The sequence below is a fragment of the Heliangelus exortis genome, chromosome 7 (genome assembly GCF_036169615.1).
Source record: "Heliangelus exortis chromosome 7, bHelExo1.hap1, whole genome shotgun sequence".
Classification (NCBI taxonomy): Eukaryota; Metazoa; Chordata; class Aves; order Apodiformes; family Trochilidae; genus Heliangelus; species Heliangelus exortis.
Genome location: NC_092428.1, coordinates 14557266 through 14578743, shown reverse-complemented (window position 1 = coordinate 14578743; position 21478 = coordinate 14557266). Strand labels below are relative to the sequence as shown.

The 21478-nt window shown below is 45.7% G+C and overlaps 2 protein-coding genes and 1 long non-coding RNA gene across 6 annotated transcripts in view; 2 read left to right on the top strand and 1 right to left on the bottom strand.

The window, feature by feature from the left end:
* Positions 1 to 1326, bottom strand: part of MICU1 (mitochondrial calcium uptake 1) — a 100839-nt gene extending 99513 nt beyond the window's left edge. The window contains exon 1 of one of the 3 annotated variants that reach the window (XM_071748953.1): positions 1248 to 1326. The gene's annotated coding sequence lies outside the window, so the exon portion shown is untranslated. Of the gene's footprint in view, positions 1 to 149; positions 298 to 1247 lie in introns of those variants that run through there. The other 2 variants (XM_071748955.1, XM_071748954.1) reach the window with 2 other exon arrangements.
* Positions 1327 to 1496: 170 nt separating this feature from the next.
* LOC139798387 (uncharacterized) lies at positions 1497 to 5142 on the top strand. The gene is made up of 4 exons (XR_011726802.1): positions 1497 to 1846; positions 2019 to 2147; positions 2639 to 2747; positions 5023 to 5142. It is a non-coding gene; the product is annotated as an uncharacterized lncRNA (long non-coding RNA).
* Positions 5143 to 6411: 1269 nt separating this feature from the next.
* MCU (mitochondrial calcium uniporter) overlaps positions 6412 to 21478 on the top strand; it is an 84178-nt gene continuing 69111 nt past the window's right edge. For both annotated transcript variants that reach the window (XM_071748952.1, XM_071748951.1), the window contains exon 1: positions 6412 to 6617. In XM_071748952.1, the coding sequence (XP_071605053.1) occupies positions 6498 to 6617 (120 nt within the window). In that variant the 5' untranslated portion in view covers positions 6412 to 6497. The remainder of the gene's footprint in view (positions 6618 to 21478) is intronic.

Sequence of the window (21478 nt, the reverse complement as noted above, 5' to 3'; positions counted from 1 at the left end):
TTGGCATCCTCGTGCTCACACGTATCGCCCTCAGTACTCATGTCTCAAACTGTCTGGCAAATAAAGCCAGGAACAAAAAAATAGCCATGCAGCTGATTAAGTAAAATAAAATCTAAAAAAAAAAAAAAAAAATCTATATAGGCTTTTACTTTAACTGAAGTCCAAGCTGGCACTCAAGTTTCTAGAAGAGAAAGTCACATAAAATCCTGCAGTGTTTCAACTGCCCATGCCTGGTCAGTAGCTCAACTAAACAGACACCAATTTACCACCCCTCCCAAGCAACTCATTAAATTAAAGGCAAGCAGGGCACACATAAATCATGTTATGATAAAGATCAGCCTCTTCTACACTCTTAGCACTTTATTAGCATAAATTCACCTTAAAGGTTTCCCCAAAGACAAACTGCACAAATAGTTTGGCCATTCAGCGAAGTTCAAGCTGTTTAACAAAACACTACAAAGAAAAACTGCTTTGACACTAGCTGTGACACAGAGCCTGATGATGTCGTGAGGGACTGCCAACAGCAGCAACAAAAGGAAACCAGATCCAGGGAGCAGGGGACTCAGCTCCTTTCACTGCATCAGAGTTCCTCAAAACCACTCCTTGCCGGCCACTCTAGTCCCGGTGCACAGAGGGAGGGGTCCCTGCTTCTCCAGTGGCTTTCCTAGCAGAAAAAAACCCTGAAGACTGCTATGGAAGCATAGATCACAAGGTCTGTTTCACAGGGGAAAAGATTATATTGTGACTGCGGGGCCCCAGGGGACGGAGAATCCGTAACACGGCACTGTGAGCCCGGTGCCACGGGACAGTCTGGCTTTCCCGGGAAGCGGCTCTCCCTCAGCCCCTGGGCCTGGGCCTTCCCAGCTCATGGGGTCCCCACTCTGCTCCTGTGCCCGGGCCGCCCTCCCAGCCCCTGGGCCTGAGCCTCCCACTCAGCTCCCGAGGTCCCCCCTAAGGCCCTGGGCCCGGGACTCCCCCTCAGATGGTCTGAGGGTGAGCACCCGCCCACACGCACACAGCCGGGGCGCGGGGAAGGGAAGGAAATAGCAGAGCAGGGCCGGGGCCGGGGGCGTGCCGTGCCGTGCCGTGCCGGGCCGTGCCGTGCCGGGCCGGGCCGTGCCGGGCCGGGCCGTGCCGGGCCGGGCCGGGCCGGGCCGGGCCGGGCCGGGCCGGGCCGTGCCGGGCCGTGCCGGGCCCCGCCGCGGAGGAACGGGCAGGCCCGGCCACCCCTCCCCCGCCCTGCTCACCTCAGCCCGAACCTCGGCTCCGCCAGAGCGCGCGCAGACCCCTCCTGGCACCGCGCTTCCGGGGGCGAGGCCCGGGAGGGGCGTGGGTGGTGGGCGTGGCCCGGGGCGGGGCGGGGCGCCCGGGCACTACGGGGGGGGGGGGATCTGGGTCTGGGTCTGGATCTGGATCTGGATCTGGATCTGGATCTGGTCCTGGTCTGGTCTGGTCTGGTCTGGTCTGGTCTGGTCTGGTCTGGTCTGGTGGGGGTCGTGGGAGCGCTCGTGGGTGTCTTTGTAAGGGCCGTGTGCGGGGTCTGGGGGTCCTGTGTGGATAAAAGCTCCCACGCAGCATAGGGTGAGTGTTTCTGCACGCCCTGAGGCAGGCGCTGAGGGGCTTGTGTGTAGAGTCTCAGGGGCTTATACAGAGCTGGAAAGAAAAGAAAGGAAAAGGGAAAGGAAAAAAAGGAAAATGACATGTGCAGCACATTTCCGCGTGGAAACACTCCCCAAAGTGGTTTCACCTACTACCAATGGATATGAAGATGCCTGGATCCCAGTCTGTGTTCCCTGAACCCAGTGCCAAACTGGTGCTGGCATCAGAGAAGGGCGGGAGTGCAGAGGTAGAAGAAATGCTGCGGTGGAGCTGGGGTTGATTTAGACACCAAAACTCGCTGAGCAGCTCGAGTTGCTGCTTCAGCCCCAACACTGAATGCACCTTAAATTTCTTACTTGAGGTGTTTTACCTGGGGGTGCTTCCCAGAGATGCAAAGTGCTGCAAACCTTCCCATGCAGGATTTATGGAGAGGAAAGTGGCACCGAGGGCATCAGACCAGCCGAGAAACACCATGATTTCAATCAATCTTCTGCACCAATAAGATTCAACCATCGGGAAAGCACTTGCCTGAGCACCTCACCTGAAAGGTTTTGGGGTTTTTTGGATAGCGAGGGAGTGGGGAAGGAAATTAAACACCCCAAAAAGAAATCTGGCTTGGTGTCACCAATGACTGGGATTTGGGGAATAACTGTTGCTCTCCCAGGGGAGAGGGGGTTGCTTGGAAATCCCCATCCCAGAGAGTTATTACAGTCCCAAATTGTAAACTCGGAGGCTGGATTTTGAACTGAGAAAGGCACCCAGCAAACCCATGGGAGGGATGTTATTTTTTTTCCAGGGTTGTGGGTAGCTGCAGTGGCTCCTGGGACTGTGCCGGGTGGCTCAGGAATGGGATGGCAGTGGGAAGGGAAAATGAGAAAGGCACCCCTGGGTCATGTGCATCTTGGCATCTAGATGAGAAGGAGGATTTGCTGCTGAGGAGGCTAATTTTAGGTATTTTAATTTTAGTTGCTTCCAGATGCCTCTTAGGTTGGCTCTCTTCAGGCTTTAATGGACTCCCATTAAAAAATACATTTTCCAGTGGCATAAATAGATGGGGATTGCTCTTCAGGAACACGGGAGACGGCTGAAACCTGCCACCACCCTCCTGCAATGAAAACCATGCAGAGATTTTTAGGAAGAACATTTTGGTGTGTTTTAAGGTGATGCCAGAGAATTGGAGGGTGTTGCTGTGGGGCTGGGGTGTAGCAGGACATGGAAGTCTGGCCACCTCTGTTGGAGATGGCAGACACTGAGAGGAGAGCAAATGCTGGTGTGTTCAGATAACTCAAGGTTTGTTGTCAAGGTCCTGTGATGGGACAGGGACCATGATACTGCCCAGCCCAGGGGCATTTCCCCATCATATCTTTTCAGTCCAGGAGCCGGCATTGTGCTGCTCAGCTTAAGGGAAATTGCTGGTGCAATTCCTTTATAAGCAGGTAGACTCTGCCCCCCAAATCTCACAGCCGGTTGCATTATCTGAGTTACTCTGAAAGCATCAACCTTTCTTCTAAATAAAAGGAGATAAGATGCACTTGAACCCAGTATCCTCCTGGATTTCCTCATCCACCCATGCCCGATGCACCCACAGGATTTTGCACATGGGTTGACCTCCATATGTGGGATTTTGCAAGTATCAAAGCACCAGGAGTCTGCAGGCATAAAATAGGGTAAATCCTAAATTTAAATATCACAAGGATAGCAGTGAGCCTGAGGACTAGGGCACCGTTTGGGGTTTTTTGTTCCTAGCTTTATTTCATCTTAGTACTAAGGGGCTTGCTCAGGTCTGAGCTGAAGTGTTGGGTTTGCCTATGGCTCATTGCACACTCACTTTCCTTTAAATCATTTTTTTTTGCAGGAGGACAGCATCCATGCTTCTGCCAGCAGTGTCGGGATGGTTGATGGGGAGTTGAGGCTTTTAGTTTTCCACTTCAGCCTTTCCCACAGCAATAATATTAATTGCAAATGCTGGTGTGCTTTTCCCCATCAGTTTATCTCAGGAGCAGCTTTCCAATATTCAGATGGCTGTAAGTACAGGCACAGGGAGAAAGCTTTGTCAGATAATTTTTTTTTTTGCTAATTTTTGCAAGAGTGAAAGATGCTTCTAGCAGGGTACTGGGAACTACTTGACCTAAAAAGATGAGATTTGATTTTGGTGCTCATATCCTCCTCCCTTTTGCCCCTTTCTCCCTTGAGAAGTTGTTCCCTGTTGACTCATTTAATTGCATGGGGTATTGATCTCAGGGCTCACATTTAATTTCCATTTTTCTGTGTTGTAATGAGCGCCTGAATGTTCAGCACAGGTTTGCTAATGAATTATTGGCCTTTGACCAAAGCATGTGGACCACCCAAATATTTTCAAGTGTTTCTTGGAAATGTTTAATGCCTAAAATATTACTTCAGGTGAGCTCTTCCAGCTCCACTTTAAATAAAAAAAAATATCTAAATATAGAATCCAAATAGCAGAAGAAGAAGGAGATAAGAAAGAGTGGTTGGGGCAGGCTTGGCAGCCCAGGGTCTGCTGGACCAGCACGTTCCTCTGTCCCTGTCCTCTCCTGGAGAAGCCCCATGGAGAGGGAACCATGGGCTCATCCCAAACACTGTTCCCTAGCCAAAAAAACCCAGCATTAAGTTGGGTAGTTTATGGAGTGAAGAGGTGGTTCTGCAGACTTCCTCCCTCTTTCCTGCTTTTCTAATCTCCCTTTTCCAGCTCCTCTGGGCTGCATTACCCCAGTTTTGCCATTTTGAGGCTTCTAATCCCATTGTGTGGGGATGCTGCAAACCAGACTGGGAAGAGGCTGGTGTCCCCAGAGAGGTGCCCTGGCTGTGGTGCATGAGGCAGCTTTTTGTCTGAGATGCTCCCAAGGGGCTGTGATGCTCAAAATCCTTATTTTAAAGCCTTTTCCTGCCTGATGTCAATTTTCACTGTGGAAGGAGAGAGAAATACAATGGGCAGGGGTAGAGGAAAAGTTTGATCTGCTCTGAGCAGTGGATCTCAGAGCAGTTGCTGCCTTGATCTTACAAGAAAAAGGAAATAATTATTGAAGAGCTAAAGGTGCCAAGCTGGAAAGGCTGTAGGTAAATCCATCCAGAAGGACAAAGCTGAGATGCAATGGCATCAGACATGTTTTTCTGGATGACAAAGGAAAGGAAAACCCATTCCTTCAGGAAAACTCAGCCAGAAATGGGGGTTGATGTGCAGGGTTGCTCAGGGACAAGCTGTGTGGCTCCAAAATGATGTTGCTTGGGGAAAAGCTGAGAAAAAGCCTTCAGCATCCAAACAGACATGAAGCAGGACTTGGGAGAACTGGAGGGAGGTGGGGATGGAAAGAGGAGCATCACTGGTGTCCTGGCATGATGTGGGTGATGGCTGAAGCACATCTGTGTCACTCTATCACCTGTTCTTTCTCCCCTCTGTATTTTCAGAAGGTCTTGGTGGCAACCAGGGATGGTGAATAACAGACGGGGTCTCCCAGCCTGCACGTTCCTGATTATTTTTGCAAACTCCAGCCTCATCACCATTCTGGCACCATTAAATTCCAGTGACTCTCTGTTCCTGAGCATCCTCCTCGCCTCACCTCCACGGGGAAGGTGCATTCCCATCATTTCATGCAGCAAGGACTCAGGTTCTTCAACTTAAAAAAACAAACAAAACCAAAGCCAAAACCAGAACAACCTCCCCCCAAAACCCTACAGTACCCTACAGGTACTTTATGCCAAGACATTTCATTTTGGGCCCAGCTGTATCAGTATTACTGCGCAAGGGAACTGCTTGTGCAATAATATTTTTCAAAACTCCACTTTCTAATGCCAAATTCTGGGGCCACCTTCAGGTTGTTTCCCTTCCAGGCTATTCCTTCCTAGGAATTATAAAGGAACTGCTGCCCATACTGTAACAAGTCCCAAGTCCGCAAGACTGAAGGGAAAAGCGTTTGCTAAGAAAAGTCATGCAAGTAAATCACCTTTCAAGAAAAAACTGAGCACATATTGCTTATTTAGACCAGGTGCTCTGAACTCTATGCTGGTGGCCCAGCCTGCCGTGTATGCATGTATATATATATTTTGCTGTTGTTGGTTTTTTTTGACCACCTACTTTTTATACCACTCATCAAACTGCTGCAGAGGTGGAACACCAGTTTGGCCTGGTACCCCAAATCCCTGCATCCCTTTCCAACGCTGCATTCCCAGGGCCACGCTGGTGCTTCTACAGCCTTCCTTGCTCCCCCCTGTCTCCCTGCACCCACTCCCCGGTGCACCTTCACACCTCTGCATCCCCTCTCCCCGCACCCCCTGCCCTATTTCATCCCCTCATTGCTGCACCCTATCTCCTTACACACCCTCCGTGCCGCACCCCATCCCCCTGGTGAATCCCCTTCTCTATCGTCCCCCCTCCCTGTTACACCCCATCTCCCTTACCACACACACACCCCGCACCACCCCATCTCCCCGCACCCCACCGCATCCCCCCCTGCCGCACCCCCCTCCCCCTGCATTGCCACGCCCCCGGCCACGCCCCCGCAGCGCGACCACGCCCCCTGCAATATGGCCCCGCCCCTCAGCCCCGCCCCTCGGAGCCCCTGCTGAGGAGTTTCCCTGCCCTCCAGCCCGACCGCGACCCCGCCCACCGCGGGCAGGGGAGGGCGGGCAGCGGCCAATCACCTGTCCGGGAAGGGCAGCTGCGAGGCGCTGATTGGCCCTTCCGCGCTGCCTTGACGAGCCCCGGGCCGGCGGAGGGAGCGCTCCCATTGGCCGCCGCCTCCGGCCGGCCCCGCCCCGCCGCTCCCTGGCGTTCCCCACCCTCGCCTGTACTCCCCCCCTTGGCCCCCCCCCACCTCCCCGTTCGGGCGGCAGCAGCAACCGCCGCCGCCGCCGCTGCAGCGTGAGGCGGCTCCAGCGGCGCGATGGCGGCTACGGCGGGCAGATCGCTGCCGCTCTTCCTCTGCCGCCGCCCCGCCGCGCTGACGGCGGCCGGTTGCTTCCCGGGGTTGGGGCGGCGCCGCCAGCAGCAGCGACACCGGACGGTGAGTGAGGCGGGAGCCGTGCCCTTCAGGCGGGGGCCGGCTCTGAGGCGGGCGCGGTGCCGGGCCGGGCTGGGGCGGAGAGGAAGGGGAGCGAGTAGCCACCGCTCTCTGCTGCCCTTCGTTCCCCGGGAGGCAGCGGCCCCCGGCCCGGCCCCGGCAGCTGCGCGTTATTCTTAGCGCCGCCGCTGAGCGAAACTTGAGCGGGGCGGAGCGGCGGCAGCAGCCGCAGTCGAGCCCCCGGCCCCGCTCGGGCGGCGGGTAACTCCCGGGCTCTCTTGCCCGGCCGCTCCGCCCCGGGAACAACCGACCCACCCCTGCGTCGTGCCGGCTCTTTGACCCCCACCCCCCCCTCCCCGCTGTCTCGCGTCCCGGCTCCCATACCGGGGGGTCGGGTGCGGCCCCCGAGTGGCCGCCAGGTGGCGCGCGGGCCCAGGAGAGCGGGGCGGGGGACAGCGGCGGCAGCCCCGGCGGGGGGGGGGGCATGAAGGGGCAGCCCCGGCACGGGGCACGGGCAGGAGAGGGCGAGCGCAGGCCCGCAGCCCATCTTCCTCTTTTATTTTATTTTTTTTTTTTTTTTTCAAAATTTTTTTTTTGCCGCCTACCTCTCAAGGTCAGCCGGGGAGAGCCACCGGGGGCTCCCCGCATCGGCTCCCAGGCGGTGTCAGCCAGGTTGGTGTTGCTTGAGAGGGAGAAGTGTGATTAAAAAAGCCCCATTTTCTTTCCGCCCACCCCCCGCATCATCAGCATCATCATCACCGGCGTGCTTTGACGGGTTTTGGGCAGAAAAGAGAAGGCACACGCGGCGCTTACTACGTGTCTCAGGGCGGAAAATAACTGTGAAAGCGGCAGGTTGTGCCTGTGAAGCTCGAGAGATTTGCTAAAAATACCAGAAGTTTTGTTTTCTTTTGGTTTTAAACTCAAGGAACAGTTTGTAACCGTGGGATATTTTTTGAGCTTTTTTTTTGGCCACAATCTGTTTTATTGCTGCCTTAAAAAATGGTAATAATTAAAATAAGGCAGGTACGCACCTGCCGCTCACTTGTTGTCTCGCTGAAGCGACCAATCGCAAAACGACCTAAAGCCACCGGGATCGATGATGGAGCGGGGCTCCGAGCTTCCTTGGAACAGCAGCTACAACGCTGGGTCCCTGGGGTGCTATTTAAAGACCAGCCAAGCGCTTGTGCCTTGTATTTTCGGGATACCGGCGGTTCCTCTGCCGGGGGTGCTGTGTTTTCACGGCGGTGGGATGCCGGGGGCGGTGCCGGTACCGAGTGTCTCGGTTGCGCCAGTCCCGTGTTTGCAGTGCAGTGGTCGCTCACACGTGTGAGGTGTGACTTTGGCATCATTGCCATCAGACTTTGTAAACAACAGCCTGAGAAGCGAGGCTGCTGGTACCCTGCATTCTGGTCAGGTGTGGAGCAGCCTTTCCAGGTTTTGTAGGTATCGTTTAAATTGTCTCTTTTAGCAGTCTAGCCCAGAAAGCAAAAACTGATTCATTAAATATAAGCTGATCTTTGTGATTTATTTAACAGAGACTCACACTGGTCCTTGATTCAACTTACTAGGCTCACTGTAGCAGTAAATGTGAAAGAAGATTAAAAACAAACATTAAAAAATAGCCCAAATATCTTCTGTTTGTCTGGGATACTTGTATGCAGATGTGTCTGAAATGTGGGCACATTCAAGTGCACGTTAAAATCCTGCTGTTAAAACTGTCCTCTTCAGGTGCTCAGGGAGGAAAAAGGATTTCTTTTGTCCCATGGAGTGATGATTAGAAAGTTCTTCTGCCATTAGTACCAATTGTGTTACACTGCTTAGATTTTTTTGGCAGCTTGGCTGTTGGCCATTTGTGGATTTGCAGGGATTAGTTTGGGGGGTTTTGTTATTCTTCTTGATTTCCTCACAGAAAAAGTGAGTTAGCCTTTCCATCACTCTGTGTGAGAAACTGTGTGTGAGAAACTCTGTGGACTGGTGGGAGAGTGTAGAGACCTGAAAATCTTAGAATAAATGGTCTCCAGGGAATAGTTACAGGAACTGGAGCTCTTCATAATGAAGAGCTTTGTTGGGAAAGCTGTTCAGGCTTCATTATTGGAAGTGGTTAGGGCAGCCTTGCATCAGTCAGTTATAGCTGATGAGGAGTTGATCCTGCTCTGTGATAGGACTGAACCACATGAACTTCCTGAGTTAATAGATATCAAAAAAAAGGTAGGAATTGTTTATATAAAATAGATGTAATTAATAGAGTGATTATATTAGGTATGTCTGTACAGTTTTGTTTTTTTTTAGTATAATAAATTCTACTCTCAATTCTCAGGATGGCTGGTTGCTAGCAGAGATGATAGATAAAATGGCCTTTCTTGAAATAGGGCAGAAATGCTAAATGGTCTTATGGATGAGTTCTTCCAAAAGGGATGTAAAATATGCTAGAAGAGACTGAACAAATTCACCAGACTGTTTTAAAACAAACAAACCAACCAACCAACCACTGCAGATAGGTAAAGGGTAACGAATGAGGTTGTGATAACATCAAACTGTAGAACGAGCAAGGAGGTCTGAACTCTTGAGTAAATGCTTAGTTTATGAAGATTCAGATGGGAATACAGTAATATTTGGAATATTTATTGATACTTGTGGATTTCTCTTCTGCAAGTCATGGTGTTGTGCCTCCCAGGGTGACAGGAAGGGGTAATGAGAGAGCCAGTTGGCATAACCACGCAGAAAGCAGAGCTGGAGCATCCATGGTGTTGGAAGAGTATGGTGGAGCTGAATAAATGGACCTCTAGCAGAAGTACCTGAGTTTGCATCTTTTTCCACTCTCCCAGTCTCAAAGATACAGGAATGGAGAAGCTTTGTAGAAGGGGAGAGGGTCAACAAGAACATTTGCAGAGGAGAAACTGCAGGAGTTGGCTGGAGGGATGTAATGTCAGTGGTATGTCAGTGGGTGGATGGCTACAGCTTTAGAGAGAAGTGTGGCTGAATAGCTCATGGAGCAAACCATCAGCAGTATTGGTGTTTGTTTTTAAGCTGGTACTCCAAGTGCTTCTCCATTGGAAGGGAGCTGTGGAGATCAGGTGCACTGCTGGGAACCAAGGGTTTGGTGGGTGACTAGGTGGCATTTCTCAGTTTTGTGGTGTTTGCTAGGTTATAAACTGATGGGAAGCAGAGTAGCCATAGATAATGATACTCCTTACAATAATTAAGGTCCTTGTTCTCTGGTAATTCTGGTGCTTAATACAAAAATTGCTGCTATTTTCTTGTACTTGAATAAAATGCTCTGCTTTTGTATGTTAAATGCTTATCATCAAGGCTTTCTTCCTACAAAGATGAGTCTCTAGTTTTTTGCATATCTTACTGCACATGGCCAGTGGTTGAGTTATGTTGGGTGCATGTGTGATCAGCTGGTTCAGATCTGGAAACAATCCCTGTAGGAAATCAAGGGTTTGGCTGCATGTGGTGTTCCTGTGGTGGTTAATCCTGGCAGTTCTGGTTACATCAGGAATAATGACTCCTAGTGACACCTTCTAAGCCTAAAAAAGAAAAACCTAACTGAACGGCAGCTGAATTCCAAGTAGGAATTGAGCAACATGCAGGTTCCTATCCCTGCTCCAGGTGAGGACCAGGGTTACTTGTGTTACTTCATCTGGGGTAAGATTTTGGTGCAGGTAACTCTCTCTATTAAGGGTGCAGTAGACAGCATATCCCACAAAATAGAGAGGACTTTGTGCCAAGAAAAGGTGTTCTGAGATGCCTTGGGAGGAAGAGAGACAGGACAGTGTGGTGAAGCTGTCCTTTACTTGGCATAGATACAATGCATATTTGGTGATGCTGGGGTTTTTTTCTTTTATTTTTCCCCCTCATGCTGTGGCTAAAACTGTTGCAGCATCAACTTCCAGAGAAGCTGTTGCTCAGCAATGTGCTAATAATTTCCATGGTGGGCTCCTGTAACAGGCTCAAAACCTTTCTGTGACAGGCAACAGTTTATTGCCCTACTGCTGCCCATCTCTTGTAAGGAATTTATTTAACAGATGAAGCTTTGGGGTGCACAAAACTCAGGTGGCAGCAGTGACAGCAATAGTGAGACTTCAAAGAATGTTTTGTTGTGAGGTCTGTAATTTTGCTGGGGATGGAAACTGTGTGGCTGCTTTACTTAACTGGACTTTTCTTTTCCTGACCTTGCATACCGCTGGTTGTAATTTTCAAATGAATGATTAAAAAGGCAAAGAACTGGTGACTGTCTGGTGCTTTGAAGGCACACAAAACAATTATTCTCTCTGGATCTTTGGCTGTACTTGTTGCCTACCCTGTGTCCCATTTGAATCTGCCCTGAGCTAATGATAGGGCAATGGAATAGCAGTGCTGAGCAGATGATGTTGTACTTTTGAGCTTTTTTTGTTGTTGTTGTTAGATTTTTAGGATTTTTTTTTTTTTTTTTTTTTTTTTTGCCATGAACAAAGCTTTAGAGAGAAATGACCAGCAAGCATTTGGGGTTTTTTGTATGTAAGTGGCTGAAACATTTCCTTGATGGTATTAATTCTTACAAAGTAAAATAGGTTTTGAAGGGAGGCTGATGTAAAAGAAAAAAAACATTTCATAGTTTTCCATGTGCGTGTTCATTCAGTGAACAGGATAAAGCATTACTGTGTACTGTCTGTAGAACACCTTCCCAGTGATCCTTTTATGTGAAAAAGGAGTACTGTAGAGGAGTAGGTGTTGGGTTTTGTTGGGTTTTTGTTGTTTTTTTATTTTTTGACAAGTACTTGATAATACTACTTTTTATTATTTATAACTTGGCCTATGGGAATAATCAAGACCTTGTATGTAGGGTCTGTGATGGAAAAGAAAGTTAGTCATGGTAAAACTGATCCAGTCACTAGTACAAAAATTTCAGGATGCATCTCTTTTCCTATGGGAATGTTTCTCAGTATGAGTCTAATTCTCCTTACCTGAGTCAAACCTGGAAAAGAAAAAAAACCTGTGTTGTTTTTCATTTTCTGAAGCTGTTTTTAGATGAATCCACAAGATGAAACTTTCTGTGTGATTAGGTCCCACCCAATCTTGAGGGTTAAACATAACTTTTATGATTTCATTTCAGATTTGTGCTATGAGTCACTCGTATGCTGGTCTGGAAAATAGCATACACATTACACAAATCTGTTATTTCAATTAATTTGTATGTCTATGAAAGTGTAGAAATGGTTTTAGATTTCATGTGGCTTTTTTTTTTTTTTTTAATTTGTTTATTATAGTGTCAGCTGGTGGTCCCTCTTCCTGAGATCCCAATCTCTTCTTTTTGCTCCCATGGCCTCAGGTAGCCCTTTGTAGGATGAAGAATTGTCCTTGACAATTTTGGTGGATGGAACTGTGCTCTGCTCACCAGGGAAATAATTCTGACCTCTGAAGTGCTCTCTGGGTGAGAGACCACCTGGATACTGCTGCTGGGCTGTTGATCATAATTCAGTACTTGCTTTTTGAGGGAGATCTGGAGGGATCTGACTTTAAGGACTGTTTTGTCCTTGAGTACTTAGGGATGAAAAGAAAATGCCTTGTCCCTTTTTGGTTAAAGTTTTTCCAAAGGGTTTTCTTCCTGCTATTAAGGTCTCAATTGGTCATCAGAACGAGATGTCATTTTAATGAAGATGAAAATATGCAGGACTTGGATGTGACATGGAATTATTTTCCAGTAGGACAAACACATAGACTATCACTTATGTCTCATGTGAAATTAAAAGCATGTCTGCTGTCTTTTTCTGCATTGTTGGCAGCTCTTGAGGAATCAGGAAACGTAGAACAACTTGCATAAGCAGGGGAAGAAAAAAACCACAGTGAACAAGCTTGTTTCAGCAGTTTGCTTTTGTTGGCTTCCCTTGGAGGAATGGACTGCCATGCAGTGAGGAAACTCTAATCTCTGAAAGTGCTTATTGGAATAATTAAAACTTGATTTTCACTTGGGTACCTTATGAAGATTGCTGGTGGGCAAGCACTGCAAAATACTTTGTATAATTGTCAGTTTTGTCCTGCAGCTTGCTTGGAGTACAGTGATTCACTCTGGAGTCATAGTCTAAGAAATTTTAGAACTTTTAAGAAAAGCTTTGTGGAATGTTTTGCTGTTTTGAGAGGATTTTGGAATAATGCTATGGAAACAATTTCACTTACATCATGTGGGTCCCGAGATATGTGGGAGCCACATAGCTTGTGGCTCCTTCATAGACTCAAAGTGATGTGAGGTTGTAGAAGTGAGGAAGAATGGTTGGGGGATAAAAGTTGTAAGCCTTGGCTTTGCAGTGTACATTGGAGCAGGATCTGTTCCTCTGTATGTGTGGAGTTAGGTGAGGGCATCTCTGCTGGTGGATTTAACTTCAGTTAAACCATACGGGGGGTTTAAGGAGGAATGCAAAATAATAGGATTCTGTGGATGAGTGGGCATACAGTTGGAGGTGGAGAAGCTCACACAGCAGTTCATTAATGAAGTAACCATAGGGTTGGTTACCATAAGTAACCAGCCATAGGGTTGGTTTGCTGTTGGCAAACAGCATCATTTCCTTCCAGATTGCGAGGGGAGTTTCCAGCTCATCCCCTCATTTCCTAGGTTGGCTGCTGGAAAAGAGTTTGAAGTTACTCCACATTCTGCATTGCTGTTTTACCTTGAAAAGCACTCAGTGTAGGCAAAGCTTTCCTTGTTTTATTTTGTTATGAAGAATGTCAGGTTTCCTGAAGCTGCATAGTGAGTTTATTTGGATGAGCTGATGTCAATTATTGCTGTACCTTGGAGCTGCTAAGGAAAAATGTGTTCTCAAAATGTAGTAGTAGAGCTGGCTTTTTTTGGCATTTGAGATTTGTAAGTTTTGGAAATGGCTGGAAAAGCAGCTTTAAGAACTGTTTGGTTAGAGCCTGACATATGGTCCTTGTCAAGTCATAGCTTTGTCAGTGATTTGTAAAAGTTACAGCTTCCCATGAGCAGGAGGCCCTCCCTTGGCATGAGGGCTTGTTCCCTGTCTGCTGAAATGGGAATTGTTGGTATCTCCTGAACTGTGGCTGCTTATTCCCTGTCAGCTGCTCTTCTGCCTAGTTCCTCTCATCTGGGCTCTAGACCCCCTTGTTAATGCACAGTGATAACTGTCTGAAGCCTTCATTTTCTTTTACAAAAGTTATTTTTGGTGATACTGTGTTCTTTTTGATTTGCAGAATCTGTAGAATTAATAGCAAATCGCTGTTCGTGCAGGTTGTGAAATTTAATTATATCAAAAGTATGTCTTGAAATGAAAGTTAGTTGTGACAGATTATTGTAAAAGGAAATAGAGTTACTCTCTCCACTTAAACCATTTAAAAAAAATACATCTTCATAATCTAGCCATGTCATTTTTCTTAGATGTTTGGACTTAAGTGATTGTGAATTCTCTGCCTGGCAAAGTAACTCCAGAAGTGACAGTTTTAAGTATGGCTCTGGCAAATGAAGATTCTGAGAGATAATGAGCTGTCCAAGACCTCACTGTAGTGTCAGAGGAATTTTTTTGAGTTGTGTATTAGAAAGCAATAGCTGGGCTCTGGATGATATTTTTATATAGAACTTTTCCTGTGGGATTACTTTATTGTACTTGATGCTCACCACTGAAAACAATTTGATATACCATGTCCCATTCATGTTGTCTTATTCTAGACAAAGTTCAGACACAGTCGATAAGTAATGCAATAGTAACCTTTTTAAAGTAATTTAAATTAATTGGGAACCTGTCTGAAACATGGCAGAGATTGTTGTGTGTGGGATAGGCTGTGAGGAAGACTGGCAGAGAAAGTAATTCCTCCCTGAAATAACAGGGCACTGAAAAAGTGCAGAGATTTCCTAGGGAGGAAAAAAACCCATGATTCTTTTTTTGGAATGAAAATGGTGTAATGTTTCGTGTGACTTGGGAAATCCTCTTGGCTTCCTGCAGAGGGGAAAGGAGGACTTGAACATTGTTGGATGATGGAGCCTGGTGTGTGTATGATGCACAACAGTGTCTGCTGCACAAAGAGCTCCCGAGGGAGACTGCTGCTTCCTGCAAGGCTCTTTGCGTTATCAAGGGACTTGTTTCTAAGGCAGTGATAACAAGAATTTCATAATCTAAATAATTAGTGAATTTGATAATTACACTAGTGTGGCACTGTGTGGTTTCCTCTGAGTTCAGGGATATTGTGTTTGAGAGGAGAGTAGGATCCTTTATTTGTGTATACGGGATTTAAGAGAACCCACTCAAGTCTCTGTTTTAGGAAAGACAAGTTGTACTACGAGCAGTGTATCTTGCCAGTAATGAAACAAGCTCTAAATACTCCCCTCTGAATTGTAGGAGTATGTTAAAGAAAGTTCTCTTCCTGTTGCAAGTTCCAGATAAACCACTCTGGTACTTCATGAGGTGCCTGGAAAACTGACAATGGAGCATTCTTTGGCTTTCATTCAGGCTGCAGTCCATGCTGTTGTACCACACAGAAAGGCTGGGGAAGTAGAGGGCATGTTGTTTCAGACTATTTCCAGGCAAGTGAAGACTCAGAGTAAGTGTTAGTGAGTATCCAGGCTCCATTTTGGCTGCAGCATCACATAGGATTAAACATCTTGGCTTCCTTGCAGCCTGCGTAGTGCAAAATACCAAGCTGGTTAATTGGAGGTAGTTTTGCTGCTTTGAGGCAGCAACTTTTTCCTGAAAAGCTTTTTCACGAATAGAGCGTTTTTCATAATTTAAAAGGATTGCTACTGGAGTTTCTTGTGCTCTTCATAAGCATATTTTTTGGTTTGTTCTGCTGTTTTTGTTGTCTTGTTTCGCCTGGGTTTTGTTTTACACCTGGTAAAGTGATGTTGAAGGGATAAACCATTACAGGTGTTGAAATGTCCATTCCTAGTTGCTTGGCAGGGTGATTGGAGTCTGAGTGCTAAGTAACGGGAAGCTGATGGTCCAAACCAGAGCTTTCGTTTGAAGCCAAAAAGCCACAGATTTTTCCAACCACAGAGTACAGTGATGGTGTCCAAGACTAATTTTATTTTAAGAATAATTTTGTTGAAAGATAAAGAACATGGCTCAGATTTGCACACATACCCATTTAAAATAAATGACAATTTTGAATCAGCTAGGCACTCGTGTGTAGGAGTGATCATTTCCATATTTCCTTTTGGTATTTAATGCTCAAGAGAGTAGTTTTAGACAAACACCTTCACAAAGTAGTCTGCTTCCTTATTTAGGTAGAGTAGGGCAGGATGTGAGACTATGCAGATACAATCTTCTGAATTGCCAAGGATGCTCTAAGAAAGGATTCTAAGAAAAGCATTAATACCCCGGGGGTGCTTGGGGAATGAATTGTTTGGTAAAGAGCCTTTTTGAACAGGTATTGTTTTTTATCTTCCTGCAAAGGTGGGTTGTTTGTTTTCTGCTCCTGTATGCCATTCAGTCTTTCTCTACATAGGAGCCCCTTTTCTTGTGCTAAGTGTCTGCTTGTAATAATAGCATCATACTTTTTCCACCTGCAGTCAGTGATACTTGCATTATATCTGTTGCAGAATGTGCTTCTCTCTCCTGTCCCAAGCAGGCTGGCAACACACAGCTCCTTTCTCCTAAGGAATTGTTGGTTACTGTGGTCAGTTAGGTATCATTAATTTCTTAGTTTGTCCTTTGAAGAGAGGTGGGTGTGTAATTGACTCATCTTAAACACTTATCCATGTTTTTGCTTTCATTTAGGAGATTTGGCAACATTTGTAAAGCCAAATTGCTATGATTAGCCTGACATTTCATGTAATACAGTGCACCACAGAGAGCTGTTTGTTCTTGAAATTACGCTGTTGAAGCACCATGGTACTTATCAAGGCAGTATTTAAATAATTTGTGTGGATTTTTACACTGGATGGAACCTGCATTGCCATGCAGGTGACAAGCATATCTTCATGTTTACTCTCTGTTCAAATGAGTTTGTAGAGAGGTTTGATGGCAGCACAGTGTTTGTCTCCTTCAGGATGTGATTTTTCCAGCCACACATCAGATGGTTCAAGTGATGCTTCAAACAGGGTTCTGACTCATGAACACTTCGAAGTTTTCTTACAGTTTTGGGAATATAAAAATACAAGGCCTGCAGGCACATGGAGGAAGCTGAATTGCTATTGTAGTGCTGTGAGATGCCCTGGAGTACGCAGGGACCCTGCTGTATGGGTGTCTTGAGTCCACACGCACAAGAAGCTCTGGTCATTTTCTGGTAATTTTTTTAATGCACTTCATCTCTGTGTACTCTTCCTCCTTGAAGTTTTCTCTAAAGAAAGCAAAGCAAAATCAATCAAGAAATAAAGCTTTCAGTCTTTTATTGCCATGCTTTCCAAGTTCAGGATGCTTTCTGTTTTCATACTTGCAGATGGTATACAGTGAATTTACAGTTGGACGCAGTGATCTAAGAGGTCTTTTCCAACTGTGACGATTCTGTGAATCTTGTTTTTAGGTTAGGCTGATTTAGGTCTCAAAAGAATTTTACTTTTTCTCGCTTTATAAGCATGAGCTAGTTTTAAACACTTCCACGTGAATTATTTTGGCCACAATTTGCAAAAAGTCCTGTCTGAAACACTTCATTTAGAGACAGTTATAATTACCAACTAGTGACCAGCTTGCTTTGCCAGTACTGGAAATAGGATGCATGAAACATAAGATAAAATGCTGATTCTGACAGCTTATTTAATGAGTTGTGTGTACAGCATCAGCTCTCCACCTCTGGCTTTATATCTGCCCTGGGATGGAGCTTGACTTTAATATCAATTGTCAGTCATGGTTAACACTGAGTGATGAGGCTTTTCCCATCATCTGCAGCCTATCCTGCCTGTTCATTGTAGAAATGTACAGCTCAGCTTTCAGCTTTTCTGTCTGAAGAAATACAGCTAGTCAAAATAGAAGACAATATGTATTTTGGTTGGTTTTACTCTATCTTCTTTTCTACTGCAATGGTGTTTTGTGGAGTCCTCAGCTTCTGTGCAGGCTGTTTGAGATGTATGAAGCCTGGTGTATAAACATGAGGTAAGCACTGGAAATCTGTGTGACTTGTTGGTAGAGAAATTGTGATGTATTGTATACTACCTAAATGTAAAATCCTTCCAGCTCTCACCATGAAAAATACATAATTCATTGCAGAAATGGAAAATATTACACATGTTGAAAGGACATTGAAAGCATAAAAACTTCATCTTTTTGAAATCTGTTAAGGAAGCTCAAGTTGAACAATATTGAAAGTCAACTTGATAACTTGCTGATCTGTGTAATAAATCTCCCCGACTCACTGGGAATTTTTTGTTGCCTTCTCTTGGTTTCTTTGAAAGCATTTTTTTGGCAGAGAACTGGTTTACAAGGCATCCCTCATGAAGCTGGAGCTGTTGTACTCTACAAAACCTCATCAGTTCTGTGGTTACAGTTATGGCACGCTCCAATTTGTATGGCTTTCCTGTGGGAAAATTTAATATTTGGGTTGGAAGACAGCTCTGATCACCCTTTAGAGGTGTGGGGAGGCTGCTGTAACTCGCTTCACGCTGTCTCTCTGGCCTCTGCAAGCAGAGAGGCCCCCGAGGAAGCAATTTCTGCAGTTCCTGTGCTGGCAGATGATTTACCTTTATGAATCCTTCCTTGTCTGAGTGCAAAAAGAGCTTTTCAGAGAAGGCTGAGGCTGCTGTGGGGATTCTCTCAGGGCTTTTTGTAAGTAAATATTTAGTTTCTAAGAATCTCTGCCCTTTGAATGGTGACCTTTGAGTCATGACTGAAGTAAATGGCATGCTTCTTGGAGCTCTTGAAGGATATTTGACCTGTGATGTTAAACAGGCTATTTGTTCCAAGTTTAAAACTGCCTTTGGGATTGTGGAGTAGTTCGTGTTACAAATGTGTGCTGGAAAGAAGGAAGTTTGCCATAAATCAGGCTGGTGTTGGTGAGCATCGGTGACAAAGGGAGTATGGAAACAAGCTGACACCAGACTGCTTTGGGACCTTGTTTCTTCAATCAGTTCTCTTGGCTTGCCAGGGATAAGCAGAAATAGGTGGTTAATTGTAGCCACTAAATGAAACAAATGTAAATAGCCTTAAGTTTACTAGATACAGATATATAATACATAATATACCACTATTTTTTCACAGTTTGTATTGGCAGTGATTTTCCTTGAACCGATGGCATGTCTGCTTCTGCAGCATGGCAATAAAAAAATAATCACTTCTTCCAGTACAGTCTTGGCATCATTGTGCTATAGGAGGTCTCTTTGGGGTTGAATCTGTCTGTGTGGCTGCAGTAGCACGAGAGTTGGAGCTTTAGGTATATGTGGCAGGGTTCTGCTGGGGTGGTTGCTTCTACAGAAAGTGTGCAATTTATGTGCCCCTCAGACAAGTGCCCAAAGCTTGCAGGGTGGAGCTGCTTACCAGATGGGGAAGCTATCCCTCTTTTCCAGCATTTACAAGGAAGGGAGTTTATATTGCTTCCAAAATTCATAGAATCACAGAACACCAACCCTTCTGTTGTGCCCTCTCTTTTTTGACTAAAGGGGGTGTGTTCTGTGCCTCTAGCAGCTGTGCTCAGTGCTCAGATCAAAACCATCTGGGCAGAAATGGCAGGTTGACATTGGTAGGTTTAGAGCAATGAGTCTCACTGGGCCCAGAGGCCCTTCTGTGGGGTTTGGAGGGGCTTGGAGCCTGTTGGGTTCATGAGGAACAGCCATGAGGAGTAAGGGTGGAAAGGACCCTGGCTCTGGTGAGGTTGGGGTGTGGCAGAGCAAAAAGTCTGCAAGAACAACATCTGTAATGAACAGATATCTAGTAATATTAACTGAAGACTCTTGTCCATGTGAACCATGTGAGGTTTAGTGGAAGAAAAAACTTTGCATCTTCCTTTCTTCCTTGCATTTGATTGATGCTTCCAAATTTGTCGTGGGAAATATTATCTATAGCTCTTCCAGAAGTACAAAGTTCTCCATTGAGAAACAGGTAAACACATGTTGTTTAGTATTCTTGTTTCAAAACACCCAGTATCTGATCTGAAATTATAAATTCCTCTCTTGTTTACAAAGTTAATTTTATTTTTGGTTTTCAAGCTAACAAATAGGTCAGTGTTAGAAATTCTGCAGTCACCTCTTCAACAAAGTTGTGTAGGCGTGATTATCTGGATTTTCCAAGAGACAGAAGGCTGAATAAATGTTGCTAGAAAATGTCTTGAGTAATTCTTTATTAAGAATTTGACGTTGTTTTTCTCATGATAAAATTCAAGCCAACTAAAGAACTTGAATTTGTGCCTTGTTTTCTTTGTGCCTTTGTGGGGCCTTAAAGTATGCTGCATCCAGGGAGGAAGATCAACAAAGTGCTTCTGCTGGAGGAATAGATATTAGTAGAAGTCTAAGTCTAGCTCCTCCATGAGCTTGCCTTATACTGAACGTACATTTTCTATAGAAGAGTAAATGAATTTACATACAGATTTAGTTTTCTTAAGAAGAATTGACAAGGAGCCTTCCCTATTGTTGGAACTAGTGGCATTGTTGCCTGTTTTAGCATTGCTTAGTAAAATTAAGTTCTTTGCAATATTTCTGTGTGGAGTTTCTTGCAAACTTCTGACCAAGCAATTCCAAAAAAGGTTTAAAAACTGCAAGAGTGACCCACTGGGACTGAGCTAACGAGGTAGTGTTGGTGACATTGCAGCTGTCTGTGTTCTTACTTCTCAGGTGATTGAAGTGAGAAATGTAGATATTCCCTCTTCAAAACAGGCTCATGAAATTTGGTTTCACGTTTCTTTTCTGCCAAGCAGAGTGTGGATGCTGTGGCTGTTGAGCAGGGGGAGCAGCATGGAAATGATGTTAAGAGACTTCAGTAGCAGTGTGACCACTTGAATGTTAGAGAATATGAGTACTGAAGTAAAATGTACAGACAGATGATTAAAAGTTTAAAAGGTGTTGGGATGGTGGTATTTAAAGGTGGGGTGGTATTTAAAAGTTACCATAGCTGGTGACTTAGCTGAAAGGCTAATGTTCTGATAGGCAAAGAAATTATTAACTAATCACATAGGTTAAATTGCTCTTGAAAATAGGTTTTTACTAGAGAGGATCTCTGCAGGTTGGCAGCTCTAACCTGCTCAGAGCACAGCTGCATCCCATGCTACATGAGTTCACTTAAAACCTTGTCTGGTCTTGCTCTAAAAAATCTATGGGGAGGGAAATTCAGCTGCTTTTTTGGGTTGCCTTTTACTGATGCTGCACAGTTCTCATAGTAATTTTTTCCACCTTTTGTTGAGCCAATGACAATTCTGTTAAAACAGCTTGGTTTTGAGATTTTGCTACGCAGCCCTCAAGGCTTTATCTTGCCTGTAGTTCTTCTTTAAGTAGCAGGAGACTCCCTGGATCGTGTAGCAGTCTCTTCTCCAAGCTGAACAACTTCTAGCTTCTTCTTATATATTCCTCTAACCTCGTGTAATACATCTGGTGCTGTAGACCCCTGACCACCTGGTGGACCTTCTCCTAGACTCTTATTGCTTTGACTTCTCTGTTGTACTGTGGATGTGCACAACTGAACTGTGCAATGCCAGGTGTGACCTCCTGAGGCAAGTCACCCACAGGTAAAGGGAAGTTTTACTTAAATACATCACAACATATGTTAATAAACAAATTTGGATTTGAGCCTCCTGAGCTGCTTACTTGCCTGTTTGTCTGGCCTACTGAGATGCCCATGGTGATAGCCTTGCCCTTCAGTGTATCAGCCTTTCCTTCTATCTGATGTGGTCTTCAAATGTGCTGAGAGTGAATCTTCTGCCTTCCCCCAGGGCAATGAGGAAGGTGCTGCTCTTGCCCCAATCTTACCTGGCTTACACGTGGACTCACAACTTCAAACAAACCAAATCCCAATATGCAGCTCTGC